At 45.8% G+C, this 12,979-nt stretch overlaps 1 protein-coding gene across 1 annotated transcript in view; it reads left to right on the forward strand.

Annotated features, from left to right (window-relative positions):
- YY1 (YY1 transcription factor) overlaps positions 1 to 12,646 on the forward strand; it is a 33,227-nt gene extending 20,581 nt beyond the window's left edge. Inside the window, exons 3-5 of the mRNA XM_038545711.1 lie at positions 4,857 to 4,917; positions 6,593 to 6,751; positions 7,578 to 12,646. Coding sequence (XP_038401639.1) covers positions 4,857 to 4,917; positions 6,593 to 6,751; positions 7,578 to 7,760 — 403 coding nt within the window. The 3' untranslated portion in view covers positions 7,761 to 12,646. The remainder of the gene's footprint in view (positions 1 to 4,856; positions 4,918 to 6,592; positions 6,752 to 7,577) is intronic.
- Positions 12,647 to 12,979: the final 333 nt, after the last annotated feature.

A 12,979-nucleotide genomic window follows, 5' to 3' on the forward strand; every position in this document is an offset into this window, starting at 1 on the left:
ACAGCGTTCAGTTTAGAACAGAAAGTTGGTGAGTTGTAGGGCTTTCTTGAGGAAAAGTCGAGTTTGGTCAGCAGTGCATAGAATAAGTAAGAAGCCAGAAGGTCTTGGTACTATGGGAGAAAGTTCTCTAAAAAGGAAAAGAATCAGAAACCCCCTGAAGAGCGAGGCAGTGCTCAGAAAGCTGTGGCCTAAAAGTGGGTATAAAATTTTGATGATTTTTGAAGTGCAGAGAGAGAACTTGTTTGGCCTGACTCTATAAGTCTCTCCTTGGTCCTAAAGCTACTGTGTTGGACTCCTAGAGCAAGAAATGTGATCCTAGCAACACGGTTAGATTCTACAGTAGCCAGTATATTTACATAATCATCTGAATACAGTGTGTGTTTCTTTTCTAATGAACCTGTTAAAGATTTCATTTTGTCTCGCTCATCCTAACAGTGTATACAAAATGAGGGGAGAGGGTTGGGCTCATCCCCGTTGTCCTTAGTATCATGGACTAGATCCTGTAAAACAAGTCTCTTAACTGGACAGTGCGGTGGTGAGAGATCGGAGCCTGGAATGCCCTATTTTGTCAGGTCCTCAGGTTTTGAGAATGTGTGTAACCAACCACTGAATAGGATTTTCCGGGGGCCCCAGGCCTTGGTGCCTGGGACTCCGAAAGCCAAAGCGGCACCAAGTTTCAAACTGTTGGGGTGCAGACACCATCTTCTTCTCTTGTAAAGACCCACAGAACTTGTTCTGCTGGCTTCCACTCTTTATCCACCTTGACTCAGCTCTTGGCTCAAGGTAGCTTGTTAGCTGCTTTTTCCCTTTCCTCTGTGTGCTGGGTGATGGGGTTCCACACTGGACCTGGAACTGACCAGAGAATGGTTCAGGTTCCTGTCACATCAGGCCTAGAAAATCGGTTGGTAGTAAGTAAATCAGTTACATGGTGGTGGGAGTGGGGCAGGTATAAGAAATGAGGACTTTCATTTGAAAGCCCTAGAATTGGGGAGGCGACTTTGTTCTTTTTTTAAATACTTCAAAAAGTGGTCAGTGGGTGGGACCTGGCAAGCTCTAGTTCCTGATTAAATTAACAGTCTTTGTGCCCTTTTTCATTAACTACAGTTAGCCCTCTAGAAAATTTTGGTTTAGAAAGCTCAGAATTCGGAGTAGTTAGGTTGGTCTTCAGTTATTTTCATTGTTGGCCACCACCCAGCCCAAGACTTTCCCTGCAGGATTAGTGTAAAGATGAGATGTGGTAGCAGAGCCAGAAGTACCGTCAGGTGAAAACAGGTGAAGATGTACTATCTGCATAGGAGATACTCTATCTAGCGAACTTGGCCTCATTTGATGGAGGCACCACTCCTTGCACCAAGAAGGGAGGTGAGTTTGGTTGCAGATGGTAGTGGCCTTCCACCAGAGCCTCTGCCCCAGGAGCGCAGGCCCCAGGGTGGGGTTCCAGGCTGAAGGCAGCTGAGCTTATTTTACTGTGAACAGGCTTATCTTCATTCAATACTCTGCCTCAAAAATGTTTCCTCTCCGTATCTGGGACATTGAGCTTTAACTTAGAACTCAGGTTTCGCCCTGCTGGAAGCAGTGCCAGGAGATTCCTGCAGTTTTTTGGTCCTGGCTCCCACCACATTGGCAGAGTAAGCTGGGGGTAGAACCAGTGTCCACGTTGCCCGGGGCATGCTCTCCATTCTCATTGAACAGGAAGCTTCTCTTGTTGGGTACCTGGCTCCTCCATGTAATGTATAATCTATCAAAGGTACCTTCCTACTGACTTGAGCTGTTTCTCAACAGTCCTGCAGCCCTTTAGTTGAAAATTGAAAACAGTGGCTCGGAGCATCAGAACCTTCTGGGTTGTTAAGTATGACTGGCCTTTTTTTTTTTTTTTTTTCCCTCCAAGGAATGAACTTATTTTTAGGTTAGGCCCATTTAACACACAGCCGGGAATGATGAGAATAACTGTCATTCCCCAAGAGCTTCAGGTACATTCTCTCTTTTAGTCTTCGCAGCTATAAAGCACATAGTAGCCTTCTACCTTTTTACAGAGTAAGAAACTGAGGCTGAGAAATTAAGTGATTTGCTCAAGGTCATGCAGCTGGTAGAAGTCTGTGCCAGGCCCACCCATGGGGCCCCCAGAGGGATCCAGCAGCGCCTCTGCCCACTGTCGGTGGCACCCTTTGTAAAATATCCTAGTCGAGGAAAAACTCAAATCTTGGACATCATGAATGGTTTGGGCAGGTTGAAAAGATATACCAAGTAGCAGTGTATGATTTGAGTCATCTTCTTAAAAATTAATTTTTTTAGGATTTCAAGTGCTTTTCTTTATTTTGTAGGTTATATATCAGTTGGTGCCATGAAGATTTAATTTTAGTCTTTACTCACAAAAAAACTCCCCACTTTCAATCTAGTTTTTGGAAAATGACCTTTTCAGTGTTTGCCTTCAAATAAAATAGAAAAGGCACCAACGTACACCGCCTCATTTGCCACTCTGGTGAAGAAGGAGGATTTGCCAAGGAGCTTAAGAGTGGCTGCAATTAAACCTTTCACTTCCTTCTTGCATCCAAGGGTGTTTGTCCAAATACATTTTAAGTTTTCATTCTAAAATCAATTATATTGCTACATGCTGGCACACATTTTGCACATGACATTTTAAGAAAAAATACTGCTTAATGATAACAGTTAAGAAATCGAGAGTTTGGTAAATGGTACATGCATGGGACTATGCCCTTTCATTTAGAGTATATTTGAAAATTGTTGTGATAAAACATTTTTAAAAATCATGTTCCTGGGAATAAATTTGAGAAAATGGTAGGGTGGTGGGATGGGCACACCTGTCCTACTGATGCAGGTACCTCACTGACATTGATCCCCCACATTGGAACCCCAGATGGGTGGGGACAGGAGATGGTTGTCTGTGTGACTAACCTGTGAACCCAGTGGACATTTTTAAGAGTGAGTTTGTTAACATAATTTGTACACAATAAAATTAACCCCCTCTCAGGGGCATACCACTCTTGCAAATTTGGACAGACACAATCACTTAGCCATGTCCACAGTTGAGACGTACAGAGCATTTCGGTGTAATCATCAAAGAGTAAACATTATCCATTGGGAAGACTGAAGCCTGGTTCTTAATAGACCCTTTTTTTAAGTTATTATTATTAATACTTGATTGATTGGAGTAGAACTCGTTCTTGTGGACTGCTGTTGTTTTCCAAACTCTGATCTAACCTGCAGGTGGTACAGTGGTACCAAATTTTTGTCCTCTGAAGTTCTTTGAGCTCAGACTCCAGCTCCAGGGATTAATGGTACCTAAGATAACAGGCTAGCTAGTTCAGAGCCCTGTACCCAACAAACATTTAGAAAATATTTGCTAGCTGATGGGGTAATCCCTCAAGTACAAGAGCCAGTGAGTATCTACAGGGTTGGAATGGGGGTGGATACCAAGCTGGAAATGTTCTCAGAATTTAAAGTAGGAAATTCACACAGTCTTGAACAGACTCCCGAGAAGTCGGTTCCAGCCGCCAGATAAGTTATTTCACCAGTGCTCCTCCAGGGATGGAGAGTTTAACTAGGTGACTTTGCCAGTTGAGGTTTTATAAAACAAACTTCAGGGCATGCCTTTCCCAGATCAAGGGTGAAGAAGGACCTTTGCCAGGGCCTTTGCTAACTTAAAGATGACCGCAGAAATCTTTTGTGATGAGAGAGTGCTGGTAAGTTAGCTCTTACTGGTAAGACATCGCTGACCTCGTTGCTTGTTTGTTAACTGTGCATCCTCACGTAGGACAGTGAGGTAGCAAACGGCGGGACAGAAGGAACGTCTGTCTCGGAGATGTAAATCTTTTTTTCTAGTCTCTCTAGGAACTCTTAATCTCTCACCCCTCTACCACACACAGATCTGTAGGGAGTATTTGGAGAGAAAGTTTTGACAAAAGACCAAAGGTTGGTTCAGTGGAAATAGCAGGTAGGTAAGCTACCAAATCAATAAGCTCTCTGGGCAGTGAGTCTGCACAGGGCCAGAGATCGGTCGTTTTTTATTTAAAACAACAACAACCTATTTTTTGAAAAAACTGTAATCTCCCTCCCACCACTGCCACCAAAAGTAGTAGTATGATAAAATTCAACAGTGGAAAAGAGTATGGGGTGTTCCACCTGTCCACCAGTCCTTAGAGGCTCCTCCCCCAAAACACCAATACCAAGTTCATGTACTATGTTTCTTTCCAGAGATAATGTATATGAAAGATTTTCTGTTTACAAGGACTATTCTGTACCCTTTTCAAAAAATTATCTCTCCTAAAGATAATGTCTGTCAGTATGAAATGAACCCTCCCTCCTTTTTTCTAAGCAGTTTTGTAGGGATCTGTGTTTAAGTCCCCCCACCCTCCCCCACCCCCCAATCTCCCTTTTCACAAGGTGTCTTTGTTACCACAGCAGCTGCTCTTGGATACCTTGCGTAGCTCCCACTAGGAGATTCCTCTGTGTTTTGGGCTGGTGGTCTTGCGTTATTTAAAGAGCTTGGAGGAAAGAGCTGATATTTGAGGCACACAGACCTCATTGCTGGTCTGAGTTGCCCCAGCTCACTCGCTGTGAGACCATCCATGGCAGCAGCTCAGCCTTTGTGAGGCTTTGTGAGCACCAGCATCCGCAGCTGTGAAACGGGAAGGACGCTTCCCAGTCCCGGGTTCTCAGTGAATGTGGTGGTCGCAGCCCTTCCCTCCTGGATGCATTCTGTAATCCTAGTTGTTTGTATCTATAAGGAAAACATTATAGGGGACTATATGATTTATGCCAGATGAGTCTACCCACTCCTACAAATCTCTCTCTCTCTCTCTTCTTTTTTTTTTTTTTTTTTTTTTCTTTTTGGTAAGAATGAAGCCAAGAAAAATTAAAGAAGATGATGCTCCAAGAACAATAGCTTGCCCTCATAAAGTAAGTAATGCTAGGGGAAAAGTGTTCATTAACTTGCCAATGAAGATTTAGAGAGCTCATAAGCAATCTGCACTTTAATTTCCATCTATTAATTGAGGAACTATAATTTTTGGTTTCTAAATTTAAGAGCGATATTTGTGATGTAAGTTTTGTTCAGTGAAGGCCACATAAATACTATTAAATGGGGTTACTGTAGGTTGCCAGTGTTTTTGTTCTTACTATATATTGAATATATGATGTTAGGATGTTATTCTTTTTGGATTATTAAGAAGTCAGTCTTAGGACATTGGGTTGTATCTCACCCATGGACCTTTGTGAGACTGTAAACTCATTGAAATTTGGAAATTATTTTGGATGTTGCTAAAGTAAGCCTAATAAAGCTACATTTCCTTCACAATTTTCTTAATTTGCCCTGTTAACTGTGTGTTATCAGAGGGTTGCTTAATTGTTTTCAAATGTGATTAGCCTTCCAAATAAAAGGATCGCCTAAGAAGTGACTTTGAGGTGTGGGTTGGGTCTGTCTCACACTTGATTGGATGGATTAAAAACTAGCAGAAAAAGAAGTATCACATAGGTGAAGAAAAAGAAAAGGGGAAGAAAGTTTTAATGGGATAAAGAATTTTTAAAAAATCAGTAATTGGAGAAGGATGAGTCTCAGTGGGCAATTTCCTTCTAGTGACCACTCGCGGGTTCTTTTTCGGTGCTTTTTCACCACGTTTAATGTAGAGACTGTGAAATGTAAAACTAGTTCCTTGAGGGGGGCAGCACGCACAGTAAGAAGCATTTGAAAACAGTTAGGCCCTGAGTGCCTGTCATCCCTCTAGCTTCTCTGTGTACTTTTCCAAATTCCATTTTTTAAAAATTACATTTGCTGAATGGAAGCACAGCCCTGGGGGCCAGGAGGCCAGAGCTGTGGCTCCCCCCGCCTCATGCCTGTGAAGCTGTCCTGTTGTGCTGTCTGCTCATCCCCCACCCACTCCATCCCTGGACAGCAACTGCAGAAGAAATTGTGAAGGCCATGCTTGTCCTGAGCACCACACACCCATCTGCCCCCCCCCCCTCCCCGCTCCGGTGTCCGTGTGCCTGCTGCTTTTCCCGGTGTCTCACAAAATCAATTTCTTCTGTAGTTGCCATTCCTTGGAGACCCTCTTGCTTCTTTCTCTGTCAAGAAGGGGAAAGAGGCAAAGAGAGAAGAGGGAACAGTAGGCGATGGAGAGTGACAGCCCATTCTTGCAGCACAGAATGTGGGGCCCACCAAAGGTAGTGGTGGACTGCTGTCATTTCAACCCCATTTGTTTACCAGGGCTTCCGTTACTTCATCTGGGGGTCAGAGTTGGGTGAGGCAGCTGTGGTGTGGCTGGACGCCAGGCTGCTGGGTTCTACCCCCAGCTCGGCTCCTATGATCAGTGTGACCTTGGGCAAGTCTACTTAAAGACATCTCTGAGCCTCAGTTTCCTGATCTGTAACACAGGGTTTGCATTAAATGAGAAGGCCTTTTCCAGCTTATCCGGTTTTTGTCTTAAGTAATTAAATATCTCTACTATGATACTGAGTAAACAGTAAATGGGGAGGTTGGGTGGGGGAGTTCTTGGGTCAATGAAGGCTGTTTTTAAGTGGTTGAACCCTTTGTAACAGTTTGCAGCATGAACCACTAAGCTTCTCTCTCTGTTTGAAGGGCTGCACAAAGATGTTCAGGGATAACTCTGCCATGCGAAAGCACCTGCACACCCACGGCCCCCGAGTCCACGTCTGTGCAGAGTGTGGCAAAGCTTTTGTTGAGAGCTCAAAACTAAAACGACACCAACTGGTTCATACTGGAGAGAAACCCTTTCAGGTAGATCCGGTCCCTTCCTCCTCTGCACTACCCGGCAAGTGTAGGCGGGGCTCTGGGCGCTAGAGAGACACAGCCCAGAGACTGAGACTCGGGCTCTCGGTGCTCCCTGGGTCCTGATGAAGCACCCGGAAGGGCTGCCCTGGGTCCTGTCTCCCTCGTGTGCAGTCTCTCCAGTAGTGGAGACGGGCGTACGGTGTATCGGGGTGTTGATGGGGGTGGATTGCTCAAGAAAGAGCAAGCCTGAAACTGCATTTCTAGTGCGTTCACTGTGGGACTGAAGCAATTTTTTTTCTGTAGTTGGTGTAAGTATATTGAATTACCAATTGACAGCTTCTAAAATGTTACCATATGAGAATAAGTATCGATGAAGTTTTGTCTTGTTTTTAAGAAACCCAGAACAAGTGAACGAACTAGCAGTGCAGCTCTGAATTTAACATGGTTCTTTTTACCTGACACCAGAAACCTTCCTAATCATTTGTATTTTATTATTTGAAACATTTACACAAGTACGAAGACCTTCACGTGATCCTAAGGAAGATTCTTGGTATTTCGCCAAGTGTCTCTCTTCCCTGATATTTAAATAATTCACGAGGGCTGTGCCTGGGTTTCAGAAGCTGTCCCTTCCCGCTTGGCCTGCAATGGGACTGGCACATTTCCCCAGTGCTGGGAGGAGGACGGGGGGCGGGGGGGGGGGGGGGGGGTGGTGACGACACAAGGCACCTGGTGAGGGAGGCAGGCTGTTCTTAGGCACGGCTGTGCGCTGCCCACTCTCTTGATCACAGTCACAGGTCGCTGAGTTGGGTTATCTCTGGTCTTTCCCCGACAGTGCACATTCGAAGGCTGCGGGAAACGCTTTTCACTGGACTTCAATTTGCGCACACACGTGCGAATCCATACCGGAGACAGGCCCTATGTGTGCCCCTTCGATGGCTGTAATAAGAAGTTTGCTCAGTCAACTAACCTGAAATCTCACATCTTAACACACGCTAAGGCCAAAAACAACCAGTGAGAAGATGACGGAGAAGACCCTTCTCGACCCCGGGGAGCATCTTCCAGGAGTGTGATTGGGAATAAATATGCCTCTCCTTTGTATATTGTTTCTAGGAAAGAATTTTAAAAATGAATCCTACACACCTAAGGGACATGTTTTGATAAAGTAGTAAAAATTAAAAAAAAAAAACTTTAATAAGATGACATTGCTAAGATGCTCTATCTTGCTCTGTAATCTCGTTTCAAAAACACGGTGTTTTTGTAAAGTGTGGTCCCAACAGGAGGACAATTCATGAACTTCGCATCAAAAGACAATTCTTTATACAACAGTGCTAAAAATGGGACTTCTTTTCACATTCTTATAAATATGAAGCTCACCTGTTGCTTACAATTTTTTTAATTTTGTATTTTCCAAGTGTGCATATTGTACACTTTTTGGGGATATGCTTAGTAATGCTATGTGTGATTTTTCTGGAGGTTGATAACTTTGCTTGCAGTAGATTTTCTTTAAAAGAATGGGCAGTTACATGCATACTTCAAAAGTATTTTCCTGTAAAAAAAAAAAGTTATATAGGTTTTGTTTGCTATCTTAATTTTGGTTGTATTCTTTGATGTTAACACATTTTGTATAATTGTATCGTATAGCTGTATTGAATCATGTAGTATCAGATATTAGATGTGATTTAATAGTGTTAATCAATTTAAACCCATTTTAGTCACTTTTTTTTTCCGAAAAATACTGCCAGATGCTGATGTTCAGTGTAATTCCTTTGCCTGTTCAGTTACAGAAAGTGGTGCTCAGTTGTAGAATGTATTGTACCTTTTACCACCTGATGTGTACACCCCATGTAACAGAAAAGGGCAACAATAAAACAGCAATCCTACAGAAAGAATACGGCAGAAAAAGATCTGTAAGCACAGTCTTATTTCCTTTTGTTGTCCAGAATAATTATAATTCTCGAGCCTCCCAGAAATTGGAAGCTAAATAAAGCAACTCAAGTTTCCTTTATTTTGCACTCAACTACAGTGACTTGTGATTGCAGCGGTGCATAGATGTTTTAGGACTTCCTACGCGTGCTGAATTCTGGGAGAGAGTAGGTGACAGGCATCCCGAGTTAAGGAACTACCTCAGAGTACCCCAGACCGGGCCCGTTGGTGACAGGTTTTTGATTTTAGCTCTCCCCCAGCAAAAGTGTGACTGAAGCAGCTGCGCCCTGGCCTGTGTGTGCACGCGTTCAAGGTAAGCTGTCACCTGGACGGGGCGCGAGCAGAGGGGAGACCCGGGGCACTTCCATTGCTCGGGCTGCCTTCAGGGCAGCCCCAGCGGGTCCTTGGCTTGTCTGACAGGAAGCGCTTAGGGTTCTCAGCTGCTGGTAGGAGAGTCTTGGTTCCTCCATGTGGTAGAGGCTTTAAATGCTGGCACGTGTCGTGGGTGAGCACCAGTGGCTTTCATGCTTCTACCTGGACAGCGAGCACAGACTGGCAGGGTAATTAGATTATAAAGATATATTGTACTCAGTGAGTACTTCTCACGTTGTGACCTCCTAAATGTACAATTATAATTCTTGAATTTTACTTAAGAGTCAAATACCAGACTTGTGAGACTATTTTATAAACTGCCATGATACAGCAAAATCCCCATGTACTCAAAATGCAAATATACTGTGTGTGCTGCACGCTTGACTCTGCGAGGTAATTGAGACAAACTAGCTAATATAATATCTGTGGTTTATTTAAGATGTCCAGGACACCATCAGGCCAAAAATGTAGCCCTGTCTCTTAAGAGCTTCTCCATCGGTCCTGTACAGGAGGATTGGTGACCTAATAGCAGTGACCCTGTGGCTCTCCGGAATTTTGAAGTGCCTTCTGAATCCTAAATGACAAATTTAACTTGAGACGCTTTTTTTTTATTCGTTCAGAATCTGTTATCCATTGGGTAGTTTGATCAGAAGACCCCAGCTGTTCTCTGGATAAGCCAGGCTTTGCTGTATCTGGCAGTCAGGAGAGAGGTAAGCCGGTGGCGGAGGTCCCCTTCGAAGCTGCGTGCCTCAGTGCAAACGTGTGGTTCTTTTGACTAGACCTGGGGTGGAGGCCTCCACCGATGCCCGTGGTGTAAGCGCCCGTACCTGCCCTCTCCACTGTCAGGTGGGCAGCCTCTGGGTGGCTGTACTGAAAATGCCGCACCACCCCCGCCCAGCACTGCCACACGAGAGCCTGGTCCTGGCCTTGTCCTCAGGACTCCTGCCCAAGGGCCCACGGCTAAGCCGACTGGTGCCATGGGCAGGTGTCGCCAGCAGCCCCCCCAGAGCCACACCATGACCTACAGAGAAGCCAGGCTCCCGTGTGGAGCGAGGTCCCCCTTCCTCTGTGCCTTGATCCTTTGGGGGATGCCTTGGTCATCTCTTGTGCCCCTTCTGTCTCTGCGGGGAACAGCCATCGCTCCCCAGGGCCCTTTGTCCATGTGTCTTCTCTTGCGGGTCTTCAGAGTTCATCTCTGACAGGAATTTGATTGGGGGTTGGAAGACGATGGAATGTCCCAGGTTTCTGGTTGGCGGGGCGCTCTCGATTCCCAGTAGTGTACGTAGGAAGCTCGTCAGTGAGCGGCAGTGGAAAAATAGCCGTTGTCCTCATTGGCTGTAACCGAAACCCGTCGTGCTTGTGGTTAGAATTTATAATTTTGCTAAAGATGTAATTTTACTGCAGTTTGAAGTGGCGTTCTAACAGTGAGTCCCTTGTCTTGAGGATTAACCTGATTTATAAGTAATACTGATAGACATATTTTCTTACATCCGAGCTGAAATAAATGCATGTTTCTAGCATATGTAATATAAAAGTTCCAGAGGATAAGTTTACATTTAACAAGATGTTGTTTTCTATTTTTGGATTTCTTATTATTTTCCCCCTTTTTTGGTAGTGGGGGGTCTCGGGGGAAGCATAATATTTGTATAAAGAACTGTCACCCCAGAGTGACATTTATTTTCCAAGGTGACATTGAACTCACGCTGTTGGTTTCATATGGTGTTTGTGTGCTGTGCCTAGATTCAAGGCCTGAGGATTTGAGGAAAATCAAGATCCCCCCCCATTTGGTGTTCATGTGCAACTTCTTTTAAACATCACTTATTTTGCTGAATTTGACTAAAGCAAGGCCTTTTGACAGAATAGTATCTCGATGCCTGCCAGTGTGTCTGAGCAGAGCTCTAGATGGTTTCTTCACAGATAGAGGACAGTCCCTTCCATTCAGCAAGAACCCAGAGAGACCCCACGGTCTGCCTGAGTAGCCGCCATGGTGCAGTAGGGGGGCTTCCTGCTGCCCCCGCTCCGCCCAGTGAAACCTAGCTGTTGCACCGCGCCTCTATCTATGTCCCTGGCGCCGGCACACCTGCCCCCCCCCCCCAAGGGTTTGAGTGGGAAGCTGAGGACTCCACCTCACACTGCAGGCAGAGAGAATTGATGGCTCCGTGTCTGGCTCCTCTGTAGCCTGGGATCAGCATGGCTTAGGAAAGCCATGTGATTAATCTTTGATTCCTTAAGTTCCTTCTGTTTTCTGGACATCTGACCACCAGCAAGAGCAAGGATCCCAGAGGTCAGTATAGTGGGAGAGCAGCAGAGGCTGCTCACCAGCGTCTCCCTCGTGCCATGACCCTGCCCTCCTAGCTTCCTCCTAGCTATTCCGGCCTGCCCGTCGTGGGGTGGCCTCAGACCCCTGGCGCTTGTCTAACCTTGTAGCTTGTAGCCCTTTGTCCTGATTCCCTTTGGAAGCTCAGCGGGTCCTGGCAGGTGCATGCCACCCAAACTCCCAAGCTCTGCTTCCTTGCCGCCCCGGTCATGCACGCCATAGCCTGCACAGAAGCACTGAATGTCTGGCTAGGTCTCCTGCACCTTCCATTTACTGGCCTTGGCCAACTTGGTCACTGCTCACGTGCGCTCAGGTTCCCTGGTTGCATGAAGATGGTGTGAGGCCCTTTAGAGCAAGTGGCATCAGGCTTCTAGAAGGAGACGGGCCCCTCCACAAGTAGGGGGGTATACACGGCTGGAAGGCTGCCGGCATCCTGTCCAGGTCAGAGAGGCCAGCAGGGTGCTGGAGAGGATGTTTAAGCTGGGGCCGTGTGGGGCCGTGGGAGGGGTGGGTGGCGTACTGCTGACACACTTCTCCACTCCCCTTAGAAAAACCGGAAGGGAATGTTGACCGTGAACCTGAGCATTAGTTTAGGTCAGCAGGCAAATCAAGCTTCCTGCAAGCCGGTCACCCCGCTCCCCAAGTTTCTGACCAGCGTTCTGGGAGTCTGCAGAGGGGGAGTGTGGTGGTAATCACGTTCATCTGAGTCGCAATGATTGATTTTCCACAAAGTGGCAAGTTTGATCAAATTGCTTTTCCTTCAAGACACTCAGACGCCATAAGAAACAGCATCGGGATGTTGCGGGGCGGGGGCAGTGGCTGTGCTGCAGTCTGTTGGCTGCTCTCTGGGGGCCGCACAATGTCTGCATACATCGTGGCAGGGAAAGGGCATCAGTACCAAACACAATAACCTTTTTTCTACAACATCCATAACTGTTAACGAGGCTCTATTATCTACGGATGGTGATTGGTCAAGCCATTTTCATAGAACAATTCTGTTTTTATTCACTTGCTGGTAACTTCTGTAGGCCCTGACTCAAGGACTTAGCATTGTGTCTCATGTACATCTTTTCTTAAATGTTCTTTGCCATTTCTGGAATTGTCGTCCTTGGTTTTTCCTTAGCTCATAGGTCATAGATGCAGAAATATTATAGTATTTAAGGCATCCGCATCAAGCATCAGATGGCTTTGCATCCAGAAAAACATTTAACGATAACTCCGTTTGAAGCACCACGCATGTGTAACATGGCTCTATAAAATATAATAAACGCATAATGTTGTTAAGCTTTTTAACGCCTGTGATTCGTTCGTTTGTCCCTCGGTTCTCCAAGCCTCTGCCAAGGAATCCTGGCCCCTCGTGGGTTCCCTTCCGGCACAGGAATGGAAACTCGCAGGGCCCCACTCACACCAGCCAGAAATGCTTCCTTAGCCTCAGCTCCACGGTGGACGAGCGGGCCAGAGTTTTAATGAGGACCTCGCCCACTTTTTGGAAAGCACAGCCTAAAGAAATGCTCATGTGTTGGGGCCCACAACCCCCAGTGGTAGTAGTTCTGGGAGCTTTGGTGCCACAAAGAACGTACCAATGGGGATAATAGACTTGAAACCTGGATGAGTTCTACCGA

This window comes from Canis lupus, chromosome 8, assembly GCF_011100685.1.
Source record: "Canis lupus familiaris isolate Mischka breed German Shepherd chromosome 8, alternate assembly UU_Cfam_GSD_1.0, whole genome shotgun sequence".
NCBI classification, from domain to species: domain Eukaryota; kingdom Metazoa; phylum Chordata; class Mammalia; order Carnivora; family Canidae; genus Canis; species Canis lupus.